The sequence below is a fragment of the Parambassis ranga genome, chromosome 3 (genome assembly GCF_900634625.1).
Source record: "Parambassis ranga chromosome 3, fParRan2.1, whole genome shotgun sequence".
In the NCBI taxonomy this organism is placed as follows: domain Eukaryota; kingdom Metazoa; phylum Chordata; class Actinopteri; family Ambassidae; genus Parambassis; species Parambassis ranga.
In genome coordinates this window covers 7410421-7421099 of record NC_041024.1, presented here as the reverse complement: position 1 = coordinate 7421099, position 10679 = coordinate 7410421, and the positions used below count along the sequence as shown (strand labels likewise).

General features: G+C 41.8%; 1 protein-coding gene across 2 annotated transcripts; it reads left to right on the top strand.

The window, feature by feature from the left end:
- The first annotated feature begins 1261 nt into the window (after positions 1–1261).
- Positions 1262–10397, top strand: ppef1 (protein phosphatase, EF-hand calcium binding domain 1). Of its 2 annotated transcripts, none has more exons than XM_028401738.1 (19): positions 1262–1391; positions 1687–1846; positions 2671–2703; positions 2860–2987; positions 3070–3130; positions 4705–4868; positions 4946–5060; positions 5466–5512; positions 6672–6838; positions 6928–6964; positions 7057–7206; positions 7839–7990; positions 8064–8307; positions 8395–8580; positions 8650–8792; positions 8884–8990; positions 9086–9249; positions 9770–9854; positions 9928–10397. In XM_028401738.1, exons 2-19 carry the CDS (start codon positions 1792–1794, stop codon positions 10161–10163), a joined length of 2274 nt encoding a protein of 757 aa, XP_028257539.1. In that variant the 5' UTR covers positions 1262–1391; positions 1687–1791; the 3' UTR covers positions 10164–10397. The 2 variants fall into 2 exon arrangements, with proteins under 2 accessions (XP_028257539.1, XP_028257538.1); XM_028401737.1 differs by having other exon boundaries at positions 8392–8580.
- The last annotated feature ends 282 nt before the right edge of the window (positions 10398–10679 follow it).

Genomic DNA, 10679 nt, shown 5'->3' with positions numbered 1-10679 from the left:
GGTGGGGAAAGGTAATTACGGCTAATTAAGCAAAGCTGGGGTCAATTTGTGTTCATTAAAAGAGCATTTACCTTTGCACACAGTTTTCTGAGGCCTTGTAAAAAGAAGCTGCTGCTGCTGCTTGTCTTTGTTTTGTGTTCTATTGTGAGACTGCACTAACAGGGGGAACAAAATGAAAGCTGTCCGAGCAACACGCAGGAATCCTCCCACACAATCAAAGAAAAGGACTCGAGGTTACTCCACTCTCATCTACAGAGCTCATAAAGAGGTCAGAGTCTTTACTCCATTCTTGTTTGAAATCAAGTGTGAAAGGCGTGAGTGACATTTTGACTTTTCATCTCTTTTGTAGGTTGCTTCACCTGAAATGAGGAATCTAAACTTCTTGACCCGCCTGTTGAGTTTCCCCAAACCCCTCCTGCTCAGACTGGTGAGCTCGGAGGCCTCTCGGCTATCAAAGACAAACAGACTCAAAGTCATCACTCAGCAGGAGATCCATGCTGCTGTGGCACTCGTACGCCAGAGGATTTGTACCAGAGCTGCTGCATGAAGAGCTGATGTAAATGAAATTTTAGTATTTTAATGTTTATAATAAAGAGTTTTAAAGTTAATTTTATTGTCTTTATGCAAGACTCCAAGCCAGTGCACACTTGATTAAAGTGGAACTGTGGGGTTTTTAGAGGCATTTATTTTTTTCTGGGGGAAAAAAAAAAAACCTCACAGGGATAAATGAAGGGATTTTGATTCTGATCAGGTTTTGGTGGTTGTAAATTGATTTCAGCTGAGATGCCTCAACGGGATTTACTCTGGCTGCTATCCACACATTCATGGTGCACAGCAGAAAAAAGCTAACAAGTTTTAGCACATCACAGAGCTGTGTTCCTGCAGACAAACTGTGAATTCAGACTTAACATTTTGCCTTGCCTGAGGCTTGTGTATGAGAATAAATGGCATATTTTGCTACTGTTCTTAATTTGAGGAGCCAAGGAGTTAGTGAGGAAAAATCTCCTCACACTATTTTTTTTTCTTTTGAGGAATTGTGTGAGTTATTGCACCTGCGACATGGGGAAACATGTTGGGGGTATTTCCAGGAAGAGCAACAGAAGGTGGAGCAGCGGCCCCTCTCCACGCTGCGCTGTGGTTTAAAATCCACCTGATGATGCCCCCGCCTCCTCCATGAGCTCCTGCTGCTGCAGCTGCTCCTGCTGCGCCCGCTGCTCCTCTGGAAGCGGTCCAGTATATTTTACATTAGCCTTTTATATATTCAAATTTCCCCAGAGAGGACACGGAGCACAACGTCTGCTGCCTGCAGTCTCGATACAAACATTTGTGTGGCAACCGATCTGTATGTCCCATTCATGATTTCCGGATCGCGCGGACACACGCTGCTACAGGTAGGAACCATTAGACCGGGTACGCACAATGTAAACGCCTCGCTGGAAAATAGTGCTGCGTAAAAGGTGGTGCAGCCTTTTAGCTGGATTTGTATGTGACTCTCCTCGATCTGCTTATTGCTTTGCACATATTGCCATGCACAGCTTTAATAACGTGAGGATTGATCATGAATGAATTTGTTTACAATGTACACATTTGTAATGGAACAAAAAAATAATTGAGTTAATATGTTTTACATCATCTGGAGAAGATCTAAAATGCTTTATGTCCCTCAGGCTCTTTTTACTTTTTAAGGTCCCACTGCAGCAGCTTCCATATGCCACCATCCTGATGTGACCGCACACTGCTAACCACCGACAGCTGACTGATGTGACCCCTGAACCTGGTTTGTTGACCACCATGGGATGTGGCAGCTCAGTTGCCACGGAAACGCAAGAAAAAAAGGTGGAAATAGGTACGTATGTTTGTAGCTTGCCTACACAATACTTTTAATGGTCCCTGCAGGAGTGACTCATGTTTTGTCCTGTCAGCTGGAAAACTGTGACCTGTTGCCTCTGAGAAAAGGTGTGAAAAGTACACAGAGCTGACATGTACACACACCTGATAATTGTTGGATGCTGATTGGAGAGTTTGGAGCTCAGAAATAACCTGCACACGTTAAAAATAGGGTGGAACATGGTGTGATACCTCCTCCTCATACATACTGCATTAAGCATTTTGGTCATTTTTTTACAGCTTTCACCACTTTTCTATCCTTGGTGTAATTAATTACCATATGTTTAGAGTCTGGACATAACATAGTTAAGTACTTAATCATTACTTTTATCCATGTAAAAGACTACATCATGCATATAGGATGGGGTTAACCTGTATACGTCTGTCTAAGACAAACACTTGATGTTCATTTCCCTGATTTTGCTCACTAACATTACTGAGAAGGAGTCATGGCATTATTATACAGTTTTAGTCTTCTCTGTCACACTGTTTACGATAATTAATTTTCGCAGGAACATATTTTCCTCTGACTTGTTGCACACATACACAGATGTTTGACAGATGGTGCTTTTCTGTCTCTACAGTCTGTCTTCTCTCTTCTCTTTAATGAGTGCTGTTGCTCCCAAAAGCTCCTTTAATTTGCTTAGTTTTTCCAGTCCCACCGTTGCACCTGACCTCCCCTGTGCCTTGTTATCTCTCTGACTGCATGTGTGTTCTCTCTTGCACATGATTTAATTCAATTACCAGTTTCGTCTGCTTGAATTGTAGTATTTCTTTTCACAGATGAGACGGTAAAGACTCCCAGCCCGGCTCTGAGTAAGACCCTGCTCTTGTGACATATGTGAGATGTATATGAATCTGTGTATTTTTACATACTTGCAAATGCTGCACCATGTGCAACAAAATGTTCCTATGATTTATAAAGTTATGTTAAATTACTTTTCAAAAACTATCCTCTGCGTTTTCTTGTAGCTATGAAGGCTGCTGTGTTGATCCAGCGATGGTACCGGCGCTACATGGCCCGCCTTGAGATGAGACGCAGATACACCTGGAACATCTTCCAGTCCATTGAATACGCCGGAGAACAGGACCAGTTACAGGTAGATGTTCTGCCTTTTAGTGCTGCTTCCAAAATGTGTGTGCTAATTTTCAGAAGCCTTGTGAATTATTTTTTTTCTTCAGCTCTCCAGTTTCTTCAGTTTCATGCTGGATAACTTCACTCAGCTGAATGGAAACGGGCCAGGTTAGTTAGTGTGTGTTGAGAACTCTTCTTGCATCCTTGAAAATGTTGAAGTAATGGTAGTTTTATGCATTCAAAATTAGTGTAGCCATATTGATGCAATGTTGCAGTGAATTCAGCCAATAATGGTTGTTTTGTTTTGGTATGTATTTCCTATCCCAATGACACCAAACAGGGCTTCCTGTGCATTAAACATAGTGAACGCTGCATTTTATATACTTAATGCTATTATATGAACTGTAAGAAATGGCGTTATAGGGTCAGTCTATTAGCTGGCTGTCAGCTGGTGCTGTTTTGACACAGGAAAATATATTTTTATCACTATCAAACTAACACCAGTTTTATTAGTCATACCTTTGTATTTTGGTCTAGATTAGAAATCCTATTGCCCAGTTGCTTAGCAACTACTGTGAATGTGGAGGCCAATGTGTTAGTGTGTTTTTGAAACAGCTGTGGCTTAAGTGTGTGTGTGTGTGTTGACCCACTCATCCAGCTAAAAAGCATAATGCTTCATTGACAAACTAATGCTCAGGTCATCATCTTCTGACCATCCTCTTCATTGGCCTCTTTACATCATGTCAACATGCACAAAGGCCGGGCTCTGTGTTTTTATTTAACGTTTACAGCATACGTGGTTTTGTGAGACAGAAGTAAGGACACTTCATAAGCACTAAAGGGGAAATACACAGGCAATAGTCCTACAGAAGAGAAATGGGCTTGTAGGTAGATGCCTTGTTTGTTTGCATAAATTAGAGGCTATCAGTTCTTCATTAGCATTTTGGAGTGGTCTTTTAATACAACTCAGTGAGGACGCACAGTGCAGGATGTGATGCCTGTGTCAAGCTGTTTATTATAAGAAACTAGCAATTAGATTCTATATATGTGGTGTGTTGTAGTTCAGGTCATGGTCTGATTGCGATTTATTTCATACACAGTCATGTTTTCACATGATCTAAGGGCATCAGTGGCTACATCACAGACCAAACCTTAACATCATAACATTTAACATTAATATAGGAGCATTCAACACTGTGGGGATTCTCCTAACCATTTTAAAAAGAGTTATGTCTGTACATGTAGGAGACCTCATGCCTCATCTTATAATATAAATACATATTTTTTGTTTACATAGTATAAATAAATATTTACCATGACTTGCTGCTATAGGCAAAAAAACAAAGTTAAAGCTATACCAAAATTTACTTCTGCCATTGTCCCATATATAACGTATTGGTCTTGGCATTTATGTTTGCAGATATTAAAAGGTTTTTATGCAACATTAAACTGAAAAAAAAAACATTAAATTTAGAAATATGTTATAACATAATTTGTCTAGCAGGGTGCTCTACTCCTTTATTGGAGTCTCACCTCTGTCTGCAGCACATGCAGCTGATTAAACTAAGAAAATTCATCTTTGATAAACTAAACTGTAAACTACATAATCAGTCAAACATCTGTTATCACATCTGTTTACTATGCGTTAAGGATGTCTGCCTTCTGTAATTTGTCAGCATCTGTTACTATTATTACTTACTATATATATATATATGAGTTTGAGCTTAGTGTGTGTCCTGCAGACTTGATCTCCCAGCTGTTGGACCCGGTGGTCGACCCATGGTTAGACAAAGAGACCTGCTACAGCTTGATCCAAGTTCCACAGTCCTACACAGGGCCTCGACTATCATTTCCGCTCTCGGTCTCTGATACAAACGCTCTCCTCAGTGCATTTAAAGAGCAACAGGTACCAAATATGAGCCTTTCTCACCAGTGACTAAGTATAGGTTTTTATTCTGAAATCACTGCTTTTCTCTTATACAGATTCTACATGCTAGATATGTTCTGCTGCTGCTGTATGAGACCAAAAAGCTCCTCAAACAGATGCCAAACATCATCCACGTGTCAACATCATATACCAAAGAGATCACGATTTGTGGTAGGTGGCTCAGTTTGACTTAGATAATTCATTGCCTGTGCTTCTGCAGCATCGCGCTGTGCAGTGAGCGGCTGAATAAATGAATGACCAGTTTATTAGTTAAATGATTGCTGATGTGTTTTAAATACAGTTGACTGTATCTTAATGGCATCGTTCCAAGAAAGGAGGGTCTTGTTTGTTTGCACACTGATCAGGCACTTGACTCTGCTTCCACAGCTGCCTCCTCGTAAAAAGAGTTGCATCTCATTAAACTCAAGAATACTTGTGACAAAAACAAAACACACACTGCTGAGGTTGAGGATGCTGTTTTGAAATGATTAAGGAATTTTAGGCCTTCTATGAACTACAGGGATCCAATATGTCAACAGTAGAATTCTCTCTTTTCTTTTTTTTCTTCTGACACAGGAGACCTGCATGGCCGACTTGACGACTTGCTTCTTATATTTTACAAGGTAAAACTGTATCGTTGTCTCTTACAGCAACACTATGTAGTCCCCCTACAGTCTGATAAACAAAAAAAAACAAAATTTTTCTACATGCACATTTGTTGACTAGCAGCCAAGGCCACCAGCAAACTCCTTTAGAGCTGGAGGTGTGTGTCTCAAACAAGAAGGCTACTTCAACTCGTTGGTTTTCTTAGTTTCACTCAAATAAAATTAACACAGGCTGCTGTGGGCCGTAGCTACAATATCATACAACAGTCTTCTCAGCGCTATGACTCTCAGCCCGCGCAGGCGCGCACACTCATACACGCACAGAACCCGGAAGACAACTGCCGCCTGCTTCTGCTGCCAATCACAACCATATAGACAAGCCCATATTAACTTTTCCCCAGACAGCGAACAAACGTGTCACATCAACATAAACTCTGTAAACCATCGCTTTAAGGAGCTTTTAGTGTTTCTGCGCAAATACAATGAATGCAGTAATAGTAATAGTTCAACCAGGTAAACATCCATCAATTTAAACGTATATTCAATCAGTTTAATGACAATATTACCTTAGTTTAGCCGGCTTCCATTCAAAGGAATCCGTTGTCGTCGTCTGTCCGAGGCGGTTCGGTTACACATACCACGGTACCTTACGGACCCGTACTCAACCGAGACAAAATCGTCTTTACGGAAGCAACCATTATCATCGACCTGCGTCGCTATGACAACAGTTCTTTTCAGCTCTCGCCGAAATTAATTGTTGTTTGGCCTTATGCTTTATATCTCTCCCTTTTCGTTTCTTCTCAGACATCACTCTTAACTTTCTTCGGTTATTCGCTTCTTCTTCTTCTCCTCCCTCTGATTCTTCTTCTTCTTCTTCTTCTCCTTCGTCTGATTCTTCTTCTTCTTGTGAATTTCCGGCAGACTAGAAGCCCGCAGGCACATTGCTGCCTCTCTTCTGCGTCGCTTCCAACAATGAAAAAAGTTAAGGTACGGGTTCCTACCAGGTTTCTACCTAAACCCCAAAGTTTCCTGGTACCTCTTGGAGATGTCATTCAAATTTTAGTGAGTTTCTGTATTTGGAGGCTGAAAACTCTTAGCATTGCTTGAATTTAAACAGGTAGGCTAAATGTTAATTACGGTCCAAGCTAAGGATCTGATTTTACATCATGTTCTCCAGAATGGCCTCCCTTCTGCAGAGACGCCCTATGTGTTTAATGGTGACTTTGTGGACCGTGGGAAAAAGTCGGTGGAAGTGGCCATCCTACTGTTCGCCTACCTTTTACTTTACCCTGACTACATGCACCTGAACCGAGGGAACCACGAAGACCACATAATGAACCTGAGGTGAACAAGAAGAAGAAGAACACATTCTTCTATTAGCAAACATAAACATGAAATGATTACTTGATATGTGATCATTTGCTTTGTTCTAGATATGGCTTCACAAAAGAAGTCATGCAGAAGTACAAGGTGCAGTAAAGTCCACATCCATGTCATTATTCTGCTTTACAGCTGGATGGGTTAAGCAGAGCAGTGTTTCCTTTGTTTTTAACTGTGTATAGACTCACGGCCGTGAGATCCTCCAGCTATTTCAGGATGTTTTCAGCCTGCTGCCAGTCGCAACAGTCATTGATGGAAAGGTTCTGATTGTTCATGGAGGGATTTCAGATCAGACTGACTTGGACTTCCTCAGCTCTATAGAAAGACACAAGGTCAGTGGATACAAGCAGCACATTTCCCTTTATTCTACACCTTTATAACTGTAAAAATACAATTCTGTCCACAAGGGGTCAGGAAAGCATCAATGTAGTCTGTAGGACTGACAAGATAAAAATCTATTTTCATATCCAGCAGACAGTAGCATTGATGGATACGTGTGGCCAACACCTATGCAAATTATCAGCCCATGTTAGACTCTCTTTGTAGCTTGTTGGTGATTTTATCCGCTGCACTGGCCACACTAGCTTCTTTGTGTCATTTTAATGAATCTAGTATACATGTATCTAGTGTATAGTGATTTCTGCTCACACGCAAAGACTCAGATATGTTATCTGACCAGGTAATCACATACTGTATCACTCGAGCACAGAAAACATGCATGAATTGGGAGGTTTAGAGTTTATTGGACCCCAGCATGCCTACCAGCCTATCCCAACTATCCCCCTTTTTAGTAATTTCTAACCACTTGTTTACTGTTTTAAGAATCTGTGTATACTCACATTACGGTCCAAGCTAAGGATCTGATTTTACATCATGTTCTCCAGAATGGCCTCCCTTCTGCAGAGACGCCCTATGTGTTTAATGGTGACTTTGTGGACCGGTGTATACTCACCATTGCTTCTAGGTGAAATCTGCCCTGCGGTTCCCCAGACGCAGTTTGGAGCAGCTGGACATCAGTCAGTACTGCAGACAGGCCAAAAGAATGAGATCAACAGATGGCTCCCGTCCCAGCAGCAGTCGCACCCACAGTAGGAACCAAAGAACCCCCAACCAGAGGTCTGCCAGCCGCACACTGAAACACGTCACACGGTTTAGAGTTTTAAAGTGAAACCGCCATCTCCTTTAACAGTAGAAAGAGGCAATGCGGGCTCAGCCGACAAGACAGCGCCGCCTCTACGTCTTCCTCTTCATCATCGTCCTCCTCTTCCTCTTCACTCTGTTCTCCACGAACTCCATCCTGCCTCTCGCCTCGTCCATGTTCGTCCTCTCCCAGAATGCCTTACTCTGTTAATGTCCTCCAAGTGCCTTTTCTGGACTCGCTGTCCTCAGTTCCCCTTCCTTCACCTCCGCATCATGAACAAGAATGGAAACAGGTCAGAGGAGAGGATAGAGTTTTAAACCCAGTTGCCTTATTGTCATGTGTTTTTTTTATCACTTTTATCTGCTTTACTGTCTAGCAGATTGTAGACATATTATGGAGTGACCCAAAACCCCAAGATGGCTGCAGCCCCAACACATTCAGAGGTGGAGGCTGCTACTTCGGCCCAGACATTACCCAGAGACTGCTGCTCCAACATGGACTCCAGCTGCTCATCCGCTCTCATGAGTGCAAACAGGAGGGATATGAGCTCTGTCATAGTGGACAGGTAGACAGTGAATAGAATAATGATGTCCCAAATATTCAACAGCCTGGAATTATGAATGTGTCCCTGCAGGTGATCACCATCTTCTCAGCATCAAACTACTATGAGGAGGGAAGCAACCGTGGCGCTTACATCAAACTGGGCAGAGAACTGGTTCCTCGCTTCTACCAGTACCAAGTCAGCCGGACAACTCGTAAACTTACTCTGACGCAGAGGTACAGTGTGAGTCTTTTGTCTGTATGTACGAAGGGCCAAAGCTGTATCAGTATCAGTCTAGTCTTATTGCCTTTGCGTTGTGTTGTGCAGAGTCCGAGCTGCTGAAGGCTCTGCTCTCAGGGCCTTGAAGGAGAAGCTGTTCGCCCACCGCTCTGAGCTGATGGCTGGCTTCCAGCAGTATGACCAGAATTACACCGGTGCTCTCTTCTCGCTCCACTCATGCTTCTTGTAACATGAATTTGCCCAGGTTTTCATGTAGAGTGATCTTATATAGGCATGTTGTCTTTTCCAGGTCGTGTCTCAGTCAGTGAATGGGCTCAGGTCCTGGAGTCTGTACTGAGACTGGACCTACCCTGGAGGACGCTTCGTCCACTTTTAGTTCGCCTGGCACCAGATGCCAGTGTGCAATATCAGTCCTGCTTTGAGGATATGGGTCCAGGAATTTCTCTGCCTCAGGTGAGAAGCAGTACCCAATTACATCTACTGAGCTTCTAAATGCCAACTGCTTCGTTACATTTATCTTACAAGCTTGTTGACTATAAACAGTTAAAAACTGCTTCCTAAATGCTCAGGTCAGGATAATGTATGTGGTAGTCATCATTCATGAATGCTGTTCCAAAGTTTGTAGCCGAATCTGAGTGTCATTGTAGCTCTAGGATCCACTAAGTGCTGGTACACTTAAATCAGCAAGTCATAGAGACAAATGAGTGGAGCAGCTCTGACAAATAAGCTGGAGTTGGTCTTTTCTAAAGAAGCAACACAATGCAACAAATCTAGGCAACAAAAACTAGAGTTGTATAAAGAACAAGCAAGCAAGTTAAGGACACTACCATTGTATAGTATATGTAATTACATCCATACTATTTCCAGCATTTACATACTACTTACATAATGAGTCACACGTTTCACCACTTCTTACATCAAAATGAGTGATGTGGTCTTAGTCAGCCGTCCTCTCCCTCTTTTCTCCTTCTAGGTCACTCCAAACTTGGCTGAAACTTTGTTCAGATACAGGACCGACATCGAAATAATATTCAACATTATAGACAAAGATCATTCAGGTAACTAAAAGCAAAATATCTTAAATAATTCAGAATGTGCTCCTTTTAATATAAAGTGTTTGTTGTCTTCAAGGTCTGATCTCCATCGAGGAGTTTCGTCACACCTGGCGGCTTTTCAGTGCTCACCTGGGGGTTGCCATCGACGACAGTGCCATTGATGACCTGGCACGGAGTATTGACTTCAATAAGGATGGCAGCATTGACTTCACTGAGTTTTTAGAGGCATTCAGAGTGGTTCACAAGCTGGACACTAAGGATCAGCAATACAATGAAAAGAGGAATGGAGAGAAGTATTCATGTGGGGACTAAGTTGTGTCCTAATGGACAGAAGGCGTGAATACTTTAGTATTAAGAAAGAAAATCTGCCTTTAAACGCTTGGGAATTTTTGATGCTTTTCTAAAATATGGTAGGTGCACAAAATATTCAGAATCAGCCAAACAAAGCAGGTCTTCAGCTTTATAAACTCTAGGAACAGTGTGATGCCGTGCAGACGGGACCTGTCTTCTATTGTATGTTCTGTACCTGTATTAAAGTAGAAGCACACCAGGAATAAACATATTTTCACTAAACACAGTTTTATTATGATGAGGTAATGGTTGATTGGACGTAACAGTTGCATAACCCTGCTGTGACATTCATATGCAGACAGACAGGTTAATTTTCACTTATTGTACAAAACACACAATGCAAACAGAGACAAAAACATTTAAAGGAAACTGGTTTTAGGTTCACAAGACTACAAGACAAGGAACCATGAAGATCCTGGAGGGTGTCAGAGGGTTAAAAAAAGTATTTATTTTATATACTGTAATATATTAATTTAT